General features: G+C 41.4%; 1 protein-coding gene, 1 non-coding gene and 2 pseudogenes across 2 annotated transcripts; 3 read left to right on the top strand and 1 right to left on the bottom strand.

The window, feature by feature from the left end:
* Positions 1–130: 130 nt before the first annotated feature.
* LOC144370769 (olfactory receptor 7E178-like) lies at positions 131–6,409 on the top strand. Its single transcript, XM_078031880.1, has 2 exons — positions 131–225; positions 4,980–6,409. Exons 1-2 carry the CDS (start codon positions 131–133, stop codon positions 5,953–5,955), a joined length of 1,071 nt encoding a protein of 356 aa, XP_077888006.1. The 3' UTR covers positions 5,956–6,409.
* Positions 2,987–3,090, bottom strand: LOC120892178 (U6 spliceosomal RNA). The gene has a single exon (XR_005736831.2). It is a non-coding gene; the product is annotated as a U6 spliceosomal RNA (small nuclear RNA).
* Positions 6,410–13,783: 7,374 nt separating the features above from the next.
* On the top strand, positions 13,784–14,633 carry LOC101970234 (olfactory receptor 7E24-like; annotated as a pseudogene).
* Positions 14,634–18,548: 3,915 nt separating this feature from the next.
* On the top strand, positions 18,549–21,218 carry LOC110597253 (olfactory receptor 7E24-like; annotated as a pseudogene).
* Positions 21,219–21,523: the final 305 nt, after the last annotated feature.

The raw sequence follows: 21,523 nt of genomic DNA, 5'->3' as shown, positions 1-21,523 counted from the left end.
GAGATGGGTACTGCATGGAACAATTAGTCTAATTGTGAGCTCTGTGCATTGAGCTTCCAAGGTCATATATTAGACCACAATCAGTCTGTGCCTGCAGCCCTTCAGTGGATGGTTCTTGCCAGTGAGTTGCATGCCTGTGTCTCCTGCTGTGGTCCCATATCAGAAAGCTCCCAGCATATTCATGGGAATGCTGGGCACAGAGTCTGAGCCTTCAATGGGCACCAGGTATGGGTGGGTCTTGGGATGTGCACTTCTTTGTCACGAGTTAGCAGAGAAGCAGCATAACCTTGTAAATGCCATTGGAGCCTTGGGATCCTGGAAAAAAAGATCCAAAGTATTGTTTTTATATCACAAGTACAAATCCCCAGTTTGAGTATCCAGATGGGAAGATCTCAAGATGATAAGTTTCATGTATGATGTTTGTGAATTTTTGTTTTTATTTTTGCTGGGATATCATATACCTTATTTATAATGTGCTTTCCACTCACACTGGTATAAGGAATAATAATAGCGGAGACACAGAGACAAGATGTAGAGGCAGGAAAAGAAGTGGCCCCTTGTCCAAGCGGCCACATTTATTTATATCAGTAGGTTACATTAGGTCATTAGAGCCATAACTACATATTGTTAGAGTATCAGTAATGTTGCTTGTTCTGCAGTTACATTTCAATATGCAATGTCAGGAGCTCTGTGCAGCTCTCAAGAAAGTCCCTTGACTAAAGTTACTCTTGAGAGGGCAGACAGGAGAACCACTGCTTGGTGAAACGTTATTGTTATCTAGCAAGCAAGTTCCTTTATTCCCAGGAGCTAACGTGCCTAAGATCAAGGTCGAAACTGATAAAACTCTGAACACAGAGCTTCCTCGTGAACAACATTGCTACAGCAGCCAGGCATCCCACGTCTTTCACATGGAAGTTTGCCAGCAGCCAGACATTCTGTACCTTTGCACAGAAACTTCCTAGCCACCAAGCATGCCACAATCATTCAGTTTACACACTGGTTCTATTTACTACCAAAACCTGATGTACTGCAGCACAATGAGTCCTTCAATAGTGTTTCCAAAGCTCTATGAAAGGACTGTGGTAGTGGTGAAAAGGATGATGAGGAGGAGGACAGAGGCCAGAGCACCATGAACTGAGGTGCAGGGCTTCCCAGGCTCAGGGGTGAGCAACGTGTTCTATGTCATTTCATGTGCACCATCTCACTTTAGTTATATGTGTCCACATATTATTTTGTAGAAAAATGTAACTTGTACTTCTTTGTTAGGTGGGAAAGAGTGCAGCCTGTTTGCACTGACCATGGACACAGGGCATCACAGCAGAACCCTGGCAGGCTGTCCCATCAGCAGGCCAAACAGCCATTCCTCTTGCCTGTCCTTCAGAAAGAGAGCCATGGGCTCTTCCTTGTGAGATTCCTGGGGATCCCAGGGCAGAGCAGTGTGGGCGCCTACTGCATGCACCATGTAAGAACAGCCACAGGTCACAGGAGAGGTCAGTAGGGGAGGCTCATGATCATTCAGCATAGATCACACTCTTGGGCCCCTCCAGAACCTTCCTGGGGCTCACCACATGCTCCTCAGTGATTACAACAGCATCTCACAGCAAAGCTTAGGTCAGATTTAATTCCATTCTTACTCATAAAAGTGGGAAGATTTTTAAAATGTACCTAAGATTTACCAGTGGTTAAGATCTGGGGATTTATCCTGAAAACTATCAGGTGGGAAAGAATAAAAATATTTTGTGGATCCATTTTGCAGTCTGTCAGTGCCAATCACTATGTCTGTGAAGCAGTCACTAGTTTCACTGGTGTCTAGATTCAGCCATTCATCTGAGTTGATTTCCAGTTGATGCAACTGCACTTAGTGATGACAGAATATGGGATATGTGAATAAAATCTGGTCAAAATAAAACCTGGATATTATTGTTATTGTTAGTCATGCCTAGGTTAAGCTTAATGGTGCTCAACTAGTTTGTTCAGTGGCCAGTAGTGACAATTTTCCTATTTCTAGATGGCATGTTTTATTTTTGGCCTTACAGATGTGTATTCGGAAGAATGTCTCACTTTTTCCATTTCTGACCCTCTGGGGCCTGTGCCCTGCTTGGCACAGGGGGTCACCTAGAGCAAGTCTGTTGAGCATTGAACCCACCCACCTTTTTCTTTCCTCAATTGGTCAGAATAAATTTGGATGAACAGACTGTGGCTTCCTGGCTGAACTTTCCTTCCTTCCAGCAGTGTCCACGGGAACCAAGACATGCTAAAACAGTGTCCTTCTGTGTCCATGTTTTGGACATAGGAAACCTTAATTTTTATTTAATATCATGCCGAGTAGACAGAGTTTTAGAAATCATGGCAGAGATTTGCATGGTTTTGAAGAAAGGCAAGGAGGCAGAAGCTGAAGGGCACTTAACACTGCAGCCTTCCAAGAGGCACAGGTCAGAGTTTCACCTCATTCCAACCTCCACTGCCCTTGACTGTGGCTTTCCTCCATAATGCCGATAGTTACCTAATCATGGAATTTGTTTATTGAAATCCTAGTGACCAAATATTTATTGAGTTTCAAATTTCCCTTTGATGCTGCACATGTTGTGGAGATGGTGTTATAATCTGTGTTTCCCTTAAGCAGTGAGCAGGGAGAGGAGGAGAGATTCACACACTGTACACACACTGGCAGGTGGGATGTGGGTCTGAAATGCTGCCTTCCTGACTCCAGCCCAGGGCACCAGCTCTTCTGCTGCAGCCAGAGGGAAACAATGTTCCCTGCACAAGTTGAAATTTCTTCAGGAGTCTTCAAGGACAGCATATTACTACTTGGGCTGATGCTTCATTTTGCTGATACATATCAGGATTGAGAAGATGTAGGTGATATTGTCTGCTCTTATAGGGACACAAAAATAAGCCATTAATAGCAAATTTCAACATTTATTTTTTCCCATTGTAAATCAGACTCATATCCCCAACCAAGACATTATGGAACATTCTTTTCTTTTTTAATATGGAACACTTCATGAATTTGCATGTCATCCTTGAGCAGGGGCCATGCTCATCTTCTCTGTTATATTCCAATTTAATATATGTGTTGCCAAAGCAAGCATATTCTTATTTGAGTGATGAATCAATTGGCAGGAGGATTTTGAAATCATTGCCATATTAATAAACTCTCCAACTAAATGACAGTGTCCTTTCTTCAGGTAGCACTTTGCATCAGATAAAACCTGAATAAGAGAAATGTACTTCACAGAGGAATTATCACCTCAGGTTAATGTAACCTGGTGTATTTTCATGGGCAATAGGCATTGTCTTGCAGAATACTTAGATGAGTATTTTTAGGTACTTTTAAAGCAATTTTGTAAAGGAAATTTTATGGTATATAATCCTGAAATGAAAATACCAACAGAAAATTACACCTCCCTATTTCATGACAGTAATGTGTCTGGGAGACAGGTTTGCAGGAGAATGGAATCAGGCAGAGATACCAAAATTCAAATTTGTTATATAATGATTCAGATCTCTTGCCAATGTTAGTCCTGGCACAAGTATTATCAGATTAACATATTTTAATATAGGTAATGGGTATTAGAGACAAGCAGAGTAGATAATACTCATGGAATATGTTCCAAGTCAGGATGTTGTTAGACAATGGATATCAAATCTGGTATAAGAAAGGACCCTGGAGAACTTCACATGTGGACATTCAGATACAGTTGGTGTTGGTCTGACATCACTGTGCATAGATATTCTAAGATATACACAGGGACACTTAATAGTGGGAGAGAATTACAAGTTATGCAGCTTAAATGATTTGTTAAAGTAATTTCCTGATGAGAACCATACAAGGTTGTGAATATTATCCCAATTTACAGTTGAGAAAGTTTTGAAGAAGTTGTTTTATTATTTATTATTATATTCTGTTTTGTGCTGTATCCAATTCAATCATGGTGTAAAATGAAAATGAACCCAAGTGAACTTCATGTAGCCTAAGTAAGAGAATTGAAATCAAGGTGTCAGGAATGACTGACCAGAAAATCCATGAAGAAATACGAAGATTAGAAATAAAACTTGAGTTTAAGGACTTTCTTTTTTCTTAGATTATAAACAATAAACTTGATGGATTGAGATCATAAAACCATGAAGCAGTTTTGGCAGGCTAGAGGAAGTACAGGATCAAGAAAAAGAAAAAAAGTTAAGTGCCATTTTATATAACAGATGCTTTGCTGATATTGTATTGGTTGACACAATAAACCTGCGTGAAATAAAACTACTCAAATGAGATTTTAGACACAAGGATTTAAAATTTTTTGACAGGTACACTGCACACCAGTGCCACATATGTGGTTAGTGCTATTATTGATTACGTGCACTGACTCAATCATGTTTATCAAATCTGAAGCTTGCCAATGGCAAGGTTTCTTATTTCATGTTATATAATTTTTAAAGAGAAATTTGCACAATGGAGGCAAATGAGAAGATCAACGAATGATGAGACCCCTTGCAGAAAATGGATCATATACTGCTTTCTGGTTATGATGCATCCCCCTTGATTTAATTGTCAGGAAAAGCAGTCGTTACAGTCACAAAATTCTTCTCAAAGGAATTTGTTCCAAGGCCTTAAAACCGAATGTGGTATATCAACTGCTTCCTAGTTTATCTTACAGGAAAGTCATTACTTATTACCTGTTTTTTTTTCTTAAACAGTATGCTATACTTCATTGTGATCATGAACTTCTTCTCTCCTCTGCTCCTGGATTTCTAACTTTGCTTATGAAAATGCTGCAAATGTGAGTATGTAAAGAGGGGTGAATAATGGAGAAAGAATGAAAGAGTATGTAAAGACTGGGTGTCTGACTACTGACAACTGTTGTTGAAGGAGTATGGACCTAAAGTGTGAGCAGCTTCCTTGTACATACTTAAATTCAAATGCTTACAGAATAAGGGGTGCCTGTATACGTATTTTTTTAACACCTACTTTCTTTTTTCAAAAGGTGTTCAAGCAGTATACTAGCACAAAACGTAACCCGTGTCTCTGAATTCCAACTCCTGAGCCTCTCAGAGGATCCAGACCTGCAGCCCATCCTCTTTGGACTGTTCCTGTCCATGTACCTGGTCACGGTGCTTGGGAACCTGCTGATCGTTCTGGCTGTCAGCTCTGACCCCCACCTCCACACCCCCATGTACTTCTTCCTCTCCAACCTGTCCTTGGCTGACATCGGCTTCATCTCCACCACGGTCCCAAACATGATTGTAAACATTCAAAGTCACAATGAACTTATCTCCTATGTAGGATGCTTGACACAGATGTCTCTTTTTGCCATTTTTATTTGTATGGATTATATGCTTCTGACTGTCATGGCCTATGACAGGTTTGTGGCCATCTGTCACCCCCTGCATTATACAGTCATTATGAACCCTCGCCTCTGTAGCTTCTCAATTTTGGTGTCATTTTTGTTGAGTCTCTTGGACTCTCAGCTGCACAATTTGATGATCTTACAAATTACCAACTTCAAGAATGTGGAAATTTCCAGTTTCTTCTGTGACCCTTCTGTACTTCTGAATCTTTCCTGCACTGACATCTTCTCTAATAACATCGGCAAGTATTTTCTTGCTGCTGTATATGGTCTTCTTCCCATCTCAGGAATCCTTTTCTCTTACTATAAAATTATGTCCTCTCTTCTGAGAATCCCCTCTTTAGGTGGGAAGTACAAAGCCTTCTCCACCTGTGGCTCTCACCTGGCAGGTGTTTGCTTATTTTTAGGAACAGGTTGTGCAGTGTACCTTGGTTCAGCTGCATCACATTATCCCAGAAAGGCTGCAGTGGCTTCTGTGATGTACACTGTGGTCACCCCCATGCTGAACCCCTTCATCTACAGCTTGAGGAACAGGGATATTAAAAGGGCCTTGAGGAGGCTGATCTTTGTCCCTATGGAGTCTGATTGCAATGTGTGTGGGAAAATGCAGTGAAGCTAAATATACCCCTTATGTGTTAATTTCCCATAGAGTTCCATAGTAGAATGGTACAGACTATGTTGGGTGGCAAATTTGAAAAGTATTTCTATTGGGAATAAGAATTAATAGTGGTAATATGAAGAATGTTGGATCTGGATGATGGTTATTGTATCACAACAAAGTCTATATTTAATGCCATTAAACTATGCTATTGATGATGACAATAATGGCAAGTATTTATAATGTAAAAATACATAATGAAAATGTTCTTGGGAAGCTAATTAAAGATGGGGATGGGGATGTGGCTTAAGCGGTAGTGCGCTCACCTGGCATGCATGTGGCCTGGGTTCGATCCTCAGCACGACATACAAACAAAGATGTTCTGTCCACAGAAAACTAAAAAATAAATATTAAAATTCTCTCTCTTTTGTGAAAAAAAATAATAAAAGAATTCAAGAGTGAAAATGGACTTTTTTCGCAAAGAATTACTGAAAAACATCAGTTGATGTTCATTTTCTACCCTTAATCTTCCACCATTGCTGTCAGGAAGTCCTTAGTTTGTGATGTGCTCACCTATTGGCCAGTCAGGAGTTCTATGCTTTGAGCCTCCAAGGTCACACCATAGTCAATGGGCAGCCTGTGCCTCCAGCCTTTCAGCTTGATGGCTCCAGTCAGTGTGCCCCACACTGTGTTTCTTCTCACAATGGTTGTGTCTTAGGAAGCCCCTACCTGAGTGTGCACAGATGTCAGCCCTAAAGATGAGGTGGGAGGCCCCTGGGTACCAGCCATGTGGAATCCAGTCTCCTTAGTCATGACCACCTGAGCCAGTGTAAATAGGTAACTGCTGAGGGAGGTGAGGATGGAGGAAGGACCAACATGCAGTGTGGCTGCCCAGAGGGGAGAGCGCTGCACAGTGTCAGTCATGGGGACTGAGAGTCGAGGCATGTGTGTGACATCCACGGTGGTGGTGAGCATGGCGGCCATCTCACTACAGTTTTCCTTTCCTCCCACTCTGATCCTTTTTACCACACACTGTCATCCACATGGAGGGAATGTGCTCCTTCACAGTGACCTTATCACCTTTATGAAGCTGCTGATGATGAGGTGGACCTGGATGAGGATAGCACACAAACATATCATCCTTCCATGAGACATCCCTGAGTGCCAGGCACTGAACTGTGTGCTATTTGTAGATTGTCAAATTCTTCTGCAAAATCTTCACCAAGATATAAGTGCCAGGTTATTGTATTTGACAGAGTAGAGAGGATCAGATATTTTTGTAACTTGGGCTAGCAGTTTAAGTCAAATAACTGAAACTATGTGTGAAATGCACTGAGGATTTGTGACACGTGGCATCTTGGCAGGACAGTGCTGGCAGATTATACCTTTCCACAAGCAACCCTGTTTCATTTTTCTGTCCCTTCAGAATGGGACTCTATTTTTCTGTGCCCTTCACTTGGGATTTCCAATAGATCCCAGGACTAACACTTGCACTAATTCTGGAAAAGTGGCTTAAAGGAGACGACAATCTAAGGTTAAATCAGCACAAATCAACCAGCCCAGAGTTCCCTGTGTCCCCCTCTGCAGGACACCCTTGCAGCTGCCACATCCTCCTGAATTCTGGGAATCAGCCCTCTTCTTGGGAGGAAGCAAAGCACATCATGATTTCATGACTACTCAGGGATTTGGAAGGGATTAAGACTGTATATGGTAGGTGCCTGCAGCTAAGACCTCTGGATTCAGCTTAAAATATTGTGATGGATGGAAAACAGTGAAAAGATTAGCACCTCACACTGAGATTCATGATTTGATTTCAGTTTCTGTTGTCTCAGCTGGTTCTTTGTAAACTTGGGGCAGGTTGTTAGTGTCTCTGTTACTCAGCAATGTCATCCAAGGTGATTTCTTGTTGATACAATGTCACTGAATCCAGATTAATGAGCAAACTTGAGCTCCCTATTTGATTAATATGAGAGAAGATATAAAATATGGACAAATATGACCTAGATAGTTATTAATAATATGGAAATGCTAATCTTCATACTATTAAAATATCTTGTGACCTAAATTTACTGGTTTCACATTTCCAAAATACCCCTCTGTAGTTATATGATGTATATTTGTGATAAAATGACCAACTCTTTCACTTCTGGTATCAAAGAGTCCATACCATGTTTGGCACAAGGAGTTAAAAGAATAAAAAATTTAAAAAAAGTTGTAATAATTGGGTAGACCCTGTTCTGTGCACAGGTCCTGGCCATACTCAGTGGGGTTTCAACACACTGGGGCTCTCTCTGTACCTTCATTCCACTCAGGAATGTCCCTCAGAGGCAGTGACAAGATTGAGTACCTCTTGTCTGTGTCTGTGTCATGGACACCTGAGCCCCATACTTCCCCTTCACAGCATATACATCATTCAGTTGCTCATGAACAATGGCAGAGATGTTCACAGGCCTATGACAAACAAAATAGGTACAAAGGGGAATTACAGGAGACCTTAGAGCTTGGTCTTAGACACACTTTAGAGTTTCACCTAATTCCAATGCTGCAGTGCCCATTGACAATTGTATTCTTCAATAGATTCACTATTTTCCTGATGACTGAATGTTAAAGTTAAGAAAAGAAAAGAAACAGGGCCTGGGGCTTTGGCTCAGCAGTAGGACACTTGCCTAGTATGAGTGAGGCACTAGGTTCAATTATTAGCACTGAATTTAATTAAATAAAATAAAGGTCTATCAACAATCCCCCCAAAACTTTAAAAACAAGCATACAAAAACCCCCGTAACGACAAAGTAATTACCACTGAAGGGTATACTTAGTTTGGTTCTCATGGCAATTTTGGCTATTTGCATTCTACCCTAATAAGAATGGACCTTGTACTATCACGTGTAACTAATTAAAACAAATAAAAAATTAAAATAAAAAAAGAATGGGCCATGAAAACAGATGTACCTTTAAAATTATAGAAATGAAAGTAGTAAACACACAGCTGAGCTCATCATTAGTTTTGAGGTTTAAAATTCATGTGGAAGTGGATTTTCTTTGTCTTCCCCATTAACGATGGGAAGTCCTTGGAGATTGAGATCGTGGATCAATTAGTCTAATTATAATCTCTGTATTGATCTTCCAAGGTCATATAATGGTCTTCACTCAGCCTGTGCTTGTAGTCCTTCAGTTGATGGCTTCGTCCAGTGACCTGTGTAGCTGTCTCTCCTCCTGGGGTGTCTGCATCAGAAGCTCCTGAGCACACCATCTGTTCTGTGGACACAGTTGCTCCTTCCCTGAGCTCCACACTTGGTAGGGTCTCAGGGTCAGCACTTCTTGGTCATGACCCTGCAGGGAAGCAGCAAGACCCAGTAAGTGCAGAGGGGGCCTTGGATGTGGGAAGGACTGGGGAAGCAGTGTTACCTCAGCACAGGGACAAACACCACAGAGTCGCCAGGTGGGAGGACACCACATGCATGTTCAACTTGGGGTTGTGGGGTTCATGCTTTTGTTTCTGGTTGGGAGATGAGAAATCTTATTCAAAATGTGCTCTCCACCCACACTGGTTCTAACACAGAAATCTCACCCACAACTGCACAAAATGGGTCCTCAAAAGTGTTTCCTAAGCTCTATGAAGGGCTAGGGTGGTGGTGATGAAGATGATGATGATGAGGACAGAAGGCAGAGCACCATGAACTGAGGTGCAGGGCTTCCCAGGCTCAGGGCTGAGCAATGTGCTCTGTGTCAATTGTTTCATTTCATGTGCACCATCTCACTTTAGTTATATGTGTCCTCATTATTATTATTATTGTATAGAAAATGAAGAAATGTGTTTTACTTATGTAACTTATATTCCTTTGTTAGTATGAAAGAGCGCAGCCTTGTTTGCGTTGGGCTGTCTGACCATGCACACAGGGCACCACATGAGGATCCTGGAAGGCTGTTCCATTAGCAAGCCAAACAGCCCTTCCTCTTCCCTGTCACTCCAGAAAGAGAGCTTTGTCCTCTGTGCTTTTACTTGTGGGATTCCTGGGGATCACAGGGCAGAGCAATGCGGGGCACCTGTTGTATGAACTATGGAAGAACAGCCACAGATCACTGGAGAGGTCACAGTAGGGAGGCTGATGATCATTCAGCACAGATCCACTCTTGGGCCCCTCCAGAACCTGCATGAGCTCACCACATGCCCCTCCATGCTGGAAAACAGCCCACTGAATCTCAAAGCAGACCTAAGTTCAGGTCTTGTTTTCATCCCTGCTCATGCAGCTGGAAACATTTTTGTAATAGACCTGTGGTTAAGAACTGTAGACCTATGCTGAAAACTGTCTTCTGGGAATGAATAAAAATATTTAATGTGCAGTGTCAGTGTAAAAAGAGGTCACTAGTGTTACTAGTGTCTCCCAATTCAGCCTTGTCCTCTTGAGATGATTTCTAGTTGATGCAACTGCAGTGAGTCAGAATTAAGTAGATACTTGCTCTTATGTGAAAAATATGGCATATATAAATAAATTTTGGGAAGAATAAAACCTGGATATTATTATTGCTGTTAGTAATGACTAGGTTAATCTGCATGCCACTGAACTCATACATCCTGTGACCTGGAGTGACAGTTTTCCTATTTCTGAATGGGCCATTTATTTCTGACCCTCCTATTAGAATTGTCCATGGGAGTAGAGACAGATTAAACTAGTGTCTTTCTATGTCCATGCTTTGGACATAGAGACCCTCTTTTTTCTTGTTTTTTAAAGATTTTAAACTTTGTTTTAATTAGTTACACATGACTGTAGAATGCATTTCTGCACTTTGATATATCATACATAGATGGGATATAATTTCTGAGTTTTCTGAGTGTACATGTTGCAGAATCACATTGGTCATGCAGTCACTATATACACTCAATAATATCTGCTTCATTCCACTGTCTTTCCTATCCCCACATCCCTTCCCTCTGCCTACTCTAAGCTAACACTATTCTTCCCTAGTGCCACCTGCCTTAGTGAACTAGCATCCACATATTGTTTTATTTAATACTATCCCAGTAGACAAATTTTGAGACATCATGGTGGAGATTTTCATGGGTTTGAAGAAAGGCAATGAGGCAGAGCTGAAGGGGCACTTAATGCTGCAGCCTTCCACTGAGGCACAGAGTTTCACCTCCTTCCAGCCTCCAGTGCCCTTGACCATGGATTTCTTTTGTAAGAATGGAATCTTATATTAAATCACAATTTTTGCTGAGTGACCCAATATTTATTGGGTTTCAGATTTCTCTTTGATACTGCACATGTTGTGGAGATGGTGTTATAATCTGTGTTTCCCTTAAGCCATGAGCAGGGGGAGGAGGAGAGATTCGCACACTGTGCGCACACTGGCGGGTGGGGTGTGGGTCTGAAATGCTGCCTTCCTGACTCTAGTTCAGGCAACAGCCCTTCTGCTGCAGCCAGAGGAAATAGTATTCCCTATACAAGACGAACTTTCTTCAGGAGTTTTCAAGGACAGCATATTACTATTTAGTGTTTAGCCTCATATTCATCATATATATTAAGATTGAGAAGATGTAGGTGACATTGACTGTCCTCATAGTGACATAAATGTTGGTCATTAATAGTATATTTGTACATTGGAAACCATTCAACTATTCCTGGCCAACATATTACATAGGCACTCTTACTTGTGTGACCTGGTGAGAGGCAAAAGCATTTTGAAATGTTTGACATATTGATAAACTTTCCCATTAAATGGTGTCCTTTCTTCAGGTAACACTTTGCATCAGATAGACTTTGAAGAAGAGGAATGTACTTCACAGATGGAATTAATGTAACCTAGTACATTGCAGGGGCAATAAGTATGGTGTTGCAGACTGCTTAGATGAGCTTTGGGTACTTTTAAGGCAATTTTGTAAAGGAAACTTTATGGTAGATAATACGGACATGGAAACACCAACAGAAAATTATACCTTCCCACTTCATGACAGAAGATGTGTTTGGAGACAGGTTTGCAAGAGAATGGAATCAGGCAGAGATACTAAGCCTCATGTTTTGTAGGTAATGATTCAGTCTCTATCCGATGCTAGTCCTGAGACAAGTATTACTGAATTTGTGGGCTGTAACAGAAGTCGTGAGTATCATTGACTATTATAATTTCCAACATTCAAAGAGCATGTTCTAAATGCCCAGAGGTTGTTAATCAGTGGATTCCAATTCTGGTGTAAGGACAACTGAAGACTTTACATGCAGATATGCTGATTAAATTGGTGTTGGTCTGACATTGTGGAATCTGGATTATCTAAAATATCCAAAAGTGCATATATTAACAATGAGACATAAGCACTAGGTATGCAATTGGAAAGATTTAAAAATAAATTTTCAAACTATATACAAGGTAGGTAATTATTTACAATTTGGAAATTCCCAGGAGTATTTACTATTTCCTTGACTCTTTATTATCATTTTTTCATCGTTTTCCAATTTAATTACATTGAGAACTTACAAAGAATGAACCTGTTTCCCTCATGTGGCTGACATAAAGGAATTGAAAGCCACATAGCAGTAATGAACAGATAGTCTATGAAGAGGAAATGAAGTGGTTGCATGAAAGGCTGAGCTCTGGGGCTTTCTTTGGGGTTAAATCAAAACTATATGTGTCCTCCAAGAGCTCATGTGTAAGACAATGCAAGAAAATTTAGAGATGAAATGTTTGAGTTATACGAGGCTTCACCTAATCAGTATATTAATTCCCTGATAGGAATTAACTGGGTGGTGACTGAAGGCAGATAGAGTGTGGCTGGAGGAGGTGGGTCCTGGGGGGCATGCCTTTGGAGTTTCTATTTTGTTCTTTCTGAGAAAACACTCTCTCCACTTTCTGGGTGACCCATTCCAGCTGTACACACTTCTGCCATGATGTTTCGCCTCACCTCAGGCAGAACTAGGGAATGGACTAGGCCATCAATGGACTATGACTGTGAACCCCAAATAAACTTTTCCTCCTCTAAATTGTTCTTGTCAGGTATTTTGGTCACAGAAATGAAAAACCTGACTAACAACTTCTTACAGCTTATGACTTTTATGACTCATAGAGGGCACACTATTGCCACATTTGTGGTCAGGGCTACTATTGATATTGTGCACTGAATCATTCATACTTATTCAAATTTTAAGTTTACAATGACAAGGATGTTTATTTTATATTCTATCATTTTTAAAGAAGAAAATACAAATCCACACAGGAGGCAAATGAGAAGTGGAAAGAATGATGAGACCCCTTGCAGTAAAAGGGCACATGCTGCTCTCTGGTCAGGATCCCTCACCCTTGCTCTAGTATTCAGGAAAATCAGTCCTTGCACAATTGTAAAAATCGTGTCAAAGAGCTTTGTCCAAAGGCCTAAAAATAAAATAAGGTATCAAACTGCTTCTTAATTTCCCTTAAAGGAAGGCCATTCCTCATTAACTATTTTTTCCTTAAACAATAAGACATATTTCATTGTGATCATGAATTTCTCTCCTCGGCTCCTGGACTCCAAACATTGCTCAGTTCAATATCTCTAAGGTGAGTATGGAAAGAGGGTTTGATCAGGGATAAAGGGAAATGAAAGAGTGTGCAGAGGCTGGGTGTTTCACTACTGAGCATTATTATTGAAGGTGCATAGACCTAAGTGTGAGCACCTTCCTTGTGCCTGCCTGAATCACAAGTATACAGAGTGATGGGTGCTTATTTTGTTATTTTCCTTTTCTCACCCTCATTTTTGTTTCAAAAGGTGTCCAAGAAAAACAGACACACAAAATCAACAGGTATCTCTGAATTCCAACTCCTGATCCTGTCCTAGGATCCAGACCTGCAGCCCGTCCTCTTTGGACTTTTCCTATCCATGTACCTGGTCACAGTGCTAGGGAACCTGCTCATCATCCTGGCTGTCAGCTCTGACCCCCACCTCCACACCCCCATGTACTTCTTCCTCTCCAACCTGTCCTTGGCTGACATCGGCTTCATCTCCACCACGGTCCCTAAGATGCTGGTGAACATCCAGACTCACAGCAGAGTCATCTCCTATGTGGGCTGCCTGACACAGATGTCTCTATTTGCCATTTTGGTCTGTATGGATGACATGCTTTTGACTGTGATGGCCTATGACAGGTTTGTGGCCATTTGTCACCCTCTGCAGTATTCAGTTATTATGAGCCCTCGCCTCTGTGGCTTCTTAGTTTTGGTGTCTTTCTTGCTGAGTCTTTTGGACTCCCAGCTGCACAGTTTGATGATTTTAAAAATTACCAGCTTCAAGGATGTGGAAATTTCTTGTTTCTTCTGTGAGCCTTCTTAACTTCTGAATCTTTCCTGCTTGAACACCTTCTCTGATAACATTGTGAAATATTTACTCTGTCATATATAGCCTTTTCCCCATCTCAGGGATCCTTTTCTCTTACTACAAAATTATTTCCTCCATTCTGAGGATCCCATTTTCAGGTGGGAAGTACAAAGCCTTCTCCACCTGTGGGTCTCACCTGGCAGTTGTTTGCTTATTTTTTGGGACAGCCTCAGGGATGTACCTTGGATCAGCTGTGTCACATTCTCCCAGAAATGGTGTGGTGGCCTCTGTGATGTACACTGTGGTCACCCCCATGCTGTATCCTTTTATCTACAGCCTGAAGAACAGGGACATTAAAAGGGCCCCGAGGAGGCTGCAAGCAGGACGGTCTAATCTCACCCCTTGTGGTGTCTAGTTGCAATATGTTTTGGAAAATGCAGAAAAGCTAAATACACGGTTTTGTCAATATGCCCCTGTGTCTAATTTCTCACCACGTTTTACAGTAGAATGGTTGGAACTCATGTTGGGAAAGGATGTTTGGATGTTTTCATGTTGGGAACAAATTTTTAGTTTGGTGAGATAAAAAATATTGGAGATAGTTGATAGTTAGTGATTGTTTCATAACTCTGTCAATATTTAATGCCCCTGAGATATGCAATTGGCAATGGTAATTAATGATTCCAAGTATTTGTAACTTAAAATTTCCATAATGAAAGTGGACTTTATAAACCACTATGTTTAAAACACAATTAAAGAAATCAATAGTATAAATGGACTTCTTTTTCTATTTAAAAAATGCTTAAATGACATAAGCAGATGTTTATTTTTTACCCTTCTTCCCACCAAATCACTATAAGGACATCTTAGAGTCTGTGATAGGCTCGCCTCTCGGCCAGTCAGAAGTTGTATGCATTGAGCCTCCAATAGTCAATGAGCAGCCTGTGCCTCAGGCATTTAGATTGATGGCTCCAGTCAGGTGGGCCCCATCCTGTGTTTCTTCTCACCCTGGTTGTGTCTTAGGAAGTCCCTACCTGAGCATGCACAAAGTCAGGCCTAAAGATGAGGTGGGAGGCCCCTGGGTACCAGCCATGTGGAATCCACTGTCCTTCATCACGACCACCTGAGCCAGTGTAAATAGGTAACTGCTGAGGGAGGTGAGGATGGACGAAGGGCCAACATGCAGTGTGGCTGCCAGAGGGGAGAGCACTGCACAGTGTGTCATGGGGACTGAGAGTCGAGGCACGTGTGTGACATCCACGGTGGTGGTGAGCATGGCGGCTATCTCACTACAGTTTTCCTTTCCTCCCACACTGATCCTTCTTACCACACACTGTCATCCACATGGAGGGAATGTGCTTCTTCATGCTGTCCTTATCACCTTTATGAAGGTGATAGGAGGAGGTGGACCTGGATAGGCTAGCACATGATCCTTCTGTGACCCTTCTCATGATCCTTCCGTGAGAGATCCCTGAGTGCCAGGCACTGAACTGTGTGCTATTTGTAGATTATTTAATTCATCTGCAAAATCTTCACCAAGGTATAAGTGCCGTGATATTTTATTTGACAGAATAGAGAGGATCAGAGTTTTTAGCAACTGTGTTAGGAGTTTGGTCAAATAACAAGGCATGTGTGAAATGCACTGTGGGTTTGACTCACATGGCATCTGAGCAGGAAAGTGCTGGCAGGATGCCCCTCCACAATCAGCCCTGTGTTTCACTTTCCTGTGACTGCAGGATGGGACCCCTTTCCTCTGCACTTCCCTTTCAGATTTCTGGTAGATCTCAGGACAAAGCAGTGAGTAGCATCAGTTGCACCAGTTCAGGAAGAATGGCTGAGAGGGGACAAAGGTCTATGGTCAGGTGGGCCAAGTAATCCACCACAGACCTCCCATTTCCCCAACTCCAGCAGACCCATGAAGCTGCCTCATGCTCCTGCATTCTGGTAATAGTCCTCTTATCTGAATAGGAGATAAGCAGGTCTTTACTCTTAAGGAATCTTGAAAGAGCTACAGAGAGGTGCCTGTAGCTAAGACCTCTGGATTCAGCTTAAAATATTCTGATGGTTGGAAAACAGGGAGAAAGATTAGTGCATCACATCCAGGAAGTCACAGTGTAATTTTTACTGCTGTTGGCTGAACTCCTCTTTCTGCAACCTAGGCAGGTTGTTACTGTCCTTGAATCCACCTGAGCTGGTTTCTAATTGATACAGTAAGATGTGTCAAATGCATTCTATTATCAGGTGTAACTAATCAGAACAATATTAAACTACAAAATAAACCATCAGGGTGATGAAGATGTGATGCAGGTATAAATTATAGACCAAAGTCAGATGGTTATAATTAATATGGAAAGGCTAAACTTGCAACTATTCAACTGAAATATTTTTGAACTCAAGTTACTGTTTTTATATTTCTATAATTTTGCATCTTTATATATCCTTATTGAAATATATGATGTATATTTAAATGCAATGACCATCTCCCTTTCATTTCTGCTTCTCCAGAGCTTGCACCATGTTAGGCACAGAGGAGATAAAAAATAAAAGTGCGTTGAATACTAGCTGTGTGCACATGTCCTGGCCTTCCTTGCTCATTGGGGTTTCAATCCCCTGGTGCTCTCCTGTCTGTACCTTCCTCCTGCTGAGGAATGTCCCACAGAGCCAGATACTAGACTGAGCATCTCTTGTTTGGGTCTGTGTCATGGACCCCAGAACCCCATACTTCCCTTAGCAGCATCTACAACCTTCACTTACTCACAAACAATGGCAGGAATGTCCATGAACCTAGGAGAAGAAAGTAGAAAGAGAGGTAAGTGACAGGAGACTCTTAGAACTTTGCCTGAGACACATTGTACGTTTCACATTATTCCAATGCGACAGTAGAATCCTTTGACAATTATTCTGAGAAGTGCACCCACTATTTTTTAATGAGTGAATGCTTAATTAAAAAAATTAAAGACCAAATAAATGTCATTAAAATGTATAATTCAGATGGTTCAAGTAGTAATGTCTTGTGATTTATACTTTAACCTAATAGGAATGGATCTTAAAAGCTGGTGTAGCTATTAAAAACTCAGAAGTGAAAGAAGTAATTGAGTACACAAGGTTCTTCCCAATTTTGGCTAGGGTCCAAATCTTAAGTGATCTTCATTTTCTTTTCTTCATTTTCCTGCATTAATGTTGGGAAGTCCTTAGAGATGGCATAACATGGACCAATTAGTCTAATTGTGAGCTCTGTGCATTGAGCTTCCAAGGTCCTATATCAGTCCACAGTCAGCCTGTGCCTGCAGCCATTCAGTGGATGGTTCCTGACCAGTGAGTTGCATGGCTGTGTCCCCTACTGTGGTTCTACATTGGGAAGTACCTAGCTGACAGCATATTCATGGGAATGCTGGGCACAGAGTCTGAGCCTTTGTTGGGCACCAGGTATGGGTGGGTCTTGGCATGTTCACTTCTTTTTTTTTTAAATATTTTTTAGTTGTAGATGAACACAATATCTTTATGTATTTATTTTTATGTGGTGCTGATAATCAAACCCAGTGCCTCACACATGCGAGGCAAGCACTATACCACTGAGCTACAACCCCAGCCTGGCATGTGCACTTCTTTGTCATGAGCCAGCAGAGAAGCAGCACAACCCAGTAAGTGCAGAGGGAGCCTTGGGATACAGGAAGGAGCTATTGTTTCTGTATCCCAAGGACAAACATCACTTTGAGAATCCAGATAGGCAAATTCCAGTGTGTCAATTTTCATGTCTGTTGCTTGTGAAGCTTATGATTGTATTTTAGGTAAGATATGATTTGCATCCCCCTCCCACTTGTTCTATTTCCCATAGAAATCTCACCCACAACAGCAGAATCTGGGTTCTTTAAAAGGGTTCCCAAAGGTCTACAAAAGAACTATGGTGGTGGCGATAGGATAAGGAGGAGGATGAGAGAAGCTAGAACATCTTGATCGGAGGTGCAGGGCTTCCCAGGCTCAGGTGCTGAGCAACGTGGTCTATGCAATCTGTTTCATTTCATGTATATCACCCTGCTCCAGTTATGCATGCCCAATTTATTATTCCTTTACAGTAATCAATGAAGAACATTATATTTATGCAACTTCCTCTTGTTTGTCAAGTAGGAAAGAGCGAAGCCTTGTGTGCACTGGGCTGTCTGGCCATGGACACACGGCATCACAGGAGAATCCATGCAGGCTGTCCCATCAACAAGCCAAACAGCCCTTCCTTTTCCCTGTCACTGGAGAAAGAGAGCCTTGTCCTCGGTGCTCTTCCTTGTGGGATTCCTGGGGATCACAGGGGAGAACAGTGGGGGCGCCTGCTGCATGCACTATGGAGGAACAGCCACAGGTCACAGGAGAGGTCACAGTCGAGGAGGCTGATGATCATTCAGCACAGATTGTGCTTGGGCCCCTCCAGAACCTCCATGAGCTCACCACATGCCCCTCCATGCTGGAAAAGTGTCCTCTTAAAGGAAAACCTAATGTTGAGTCTTGATATTATTCTTACAAACCTGGAAAGTCATTAAATGTATACCCAAGATGTAACGGTAGTTAAGACCTCATGACATAGGCAGAAACCTTTGTTGAGTGGGAAAGAAAAAGAAAACATGTTGTTGATGGTTCTCAGATTCTGTCAGTCCTCTGTGAAGTAGGACAGGTCACTAGTGTCTGGATTCAGAATTGTATCTGAATTGATTTCCCATTGATGCAACTGTGTTTAGGAATAAATAGGTACTAGGTACTCTTTGGGTCAGAAGTGTCTACATTATTTCCTGTTCTGTTCTGTTTGCTGTTATCCAATTCAATCACAGTGAGAACTGAAAAGCAATGAACCCACGATTGGCTTAAGTGAGGAATTGGAATCCACATTTCAGAAATGACCAGGCTGATCATGAAGTGGAAATGAGGTGGTTGGAAATGAGACCTGAGATTTGGGCCTGTCCTTGTGAGATAGTCCTATACTATGAAACTTTTGGGTTGAGATAACAAAACCATGAAGCGGTTTTCATAAGCCAGATGGTATACAGAATTAAGAAAAAGAAAAGGAGCGAGGAGCCTTTTAATACAGCAAATATGTTAATGATATTATACAGCTTGATACAAATAAAACTGCATAAGATTAAAGTATTCAAAGTGTTTCTTATCACTTAATTTTTCAATAACATCTAATTGTGCCACAGTCGTGGTCAGTGTTACTATTGATTATATGCATTTACTCAACCATATTTATTGATATTTGGACTTTTCTAAAGACAAGGCTACTTATTTTATATTATCTGATCTTTGAACAGTAAATTTAAATCCACAGAAGAGGGAAATGAGGAAACCAAAGAATGACGGAACTCTTTGATGGTCTAATAGCCATTCTTTCTGACTGTGACTCATCACCCTCAGTTCAGATGGTGTCTTAGAAGGAATAAGTCAACAATATTATCTCAGTATTTAGAATTTTTAAAAAAGGTAAATTGGACTGGTTCTTAATTAATTTTTATAAGGATAGTTTTGTTCTTAATAGGAAAGCCATTATTTGTTCTCTGTTTTCCCTCATACAGTAGACTATATTTTACTGTGATCTTGAACATCTTCTTTCTAGACCTGAGTTTCTATCATTGCTCAGTTCAATGTCTACAAATAGGTAGAAAAGAGGTGTGAAAAAATTTGTCAAAACTTCTTAGTAGAAAACAAGGTAAATTGAACTGGTTTTTCAGTAACTTTTATGAAGATTATTTAATCTTCATAGGAAAATTATTACTTCTCCCTCACTTTTTTCTTAAACAGTAGACTATATTTTATTGTTATCATGAACTTCTTGCCTTTGCTCCTGGGTTTTTAACTTTGTTCAGTTCAATGTCTCCAAACAGGATGTGGAAAGAGGAGTGAATGACGGAGAGAGCTACAGTGAGAGTGTGCAAGACTGTGTGTTTTACTACTGAGAACTGTGCTGAGGGCGTGTGGATCTCTAGTGTGAGCAGCTTCCTAGTGAATACCTGAATTCAAAAGGACAGAGTCAGGAGGGACTGATGATTTTTTTTGTTGTTGTTGTTTACACTCTTTGCCTTTCCCAAAGGTGTCCAGAAACACAAAATGTAACAGGCATATCAGAATTCCATCTCCTGGGCCTCTCAGAGGACCCAGACCTGCAGCCCCTCCTCTTTGGACTGTTCCTGTGCATGTACCTGGTCACAGTGCTTGGGAACCTGCTCATCATCCTGGCTGTCAGCTCTGACCCCCACCTCCACACCCCCATGTACCTCTTTCTCTCCAACCTGTCCTTGGTTGACATTGGTTTCTCCTCCACCACGGTCCCAAAAATGATCATGAACATCCAAACTCACAGCAGAGCCATCTCCTATGTGGGCTGCCTGACTCAGATGTCCTTTTTAATCTTTTTTGGATGTATGGATGGCATACTTCTGACTGTGATGGCTTATGACAGGTTTGTGGCCATCTGTCATCCTCTGCATTATCTGGTCATTATGAGCCCTCGCCATTGTGGCTTCTTAACTTTGGTGTCTTTCTTTCTGAGTCTTTTGGACTCCCAGCTGCACAGTTTCATGACCCTAAAAATTACCAGCTTCAAGGATGTGGAAATTTCTAGTTTCCTCTGTGACCCTTCTCAGCTTCTGAATCTCTCCTGTTTCGACACCTTCTCTGATAACATTGTCAAGTATTTTCTTGGAGTTATATATGGCCTTTTCCCTATCTCAGGGATCCTTTTCTCTTATTATAAGATTGTTTCCTCCATCCTGAGGATCCCCTCCTCAGGGGGAGGCACAAAGCCTTCTCCACCTGTGGCTCTCACCTGGCAGTTGTTGGCTTATTTTATGGGACAGCATTTGGAGTGTACCTTGGGTCACCTTCATCACCTTCTCCCAGGAAGGGTTCAGTGGCCTCAGTGATGTACACTGTGGTCACCCCCATGCTGAACCCCTTCATCTACAGCCTGAGGAACAGGGACATTGAAGTTGCTCTGAGGAAGCTGCACAGCAGAAATGTTTAATGTTATCACACGTAGCAGCCACTTGCACTGTGTGCTCAACATGCCTTAAAGCTAAATGTCCAGTCATACTAATCTGCACTTTCAGTAATTCTAAGGGCTTCATTTCTCACATTATTAATGTAATGACTCTAGCTAGTTTGGGAAGGTATGTTTAGAATTTTTTTACATTGGAACAAAGTATCACTTTGGAAAAATAAAAAAATTTTAGAGTTGGTTGAAGAATATTGTGTCATAGGCACATCCATGTGATTAAGGCTGATATTCGACATAATTGAGAATGGTGAAAAATATAACTTTTTAAAACT

This window comes from Ictidomys tridecemlineatus, chromosome 2 (assembly GCF_052094955.1).
Source record: "Ictidomys tridecemlineatus isolate mIctTri1 chromosome 2, mIctTri1.hap1, whole genome shotgun sequence".
NCBI classification, from domain to species: Eukaryota; Metazoa; Chordata; class Mammalia; order Rodentia; family Sciuridae; genus Ictidomys; species Ictidomys tridecemlineatus.
Note: the sequence above shows the minus strand (reverse complement) of the source record. Positions and strands in the feature narration are given on the sequence as shown.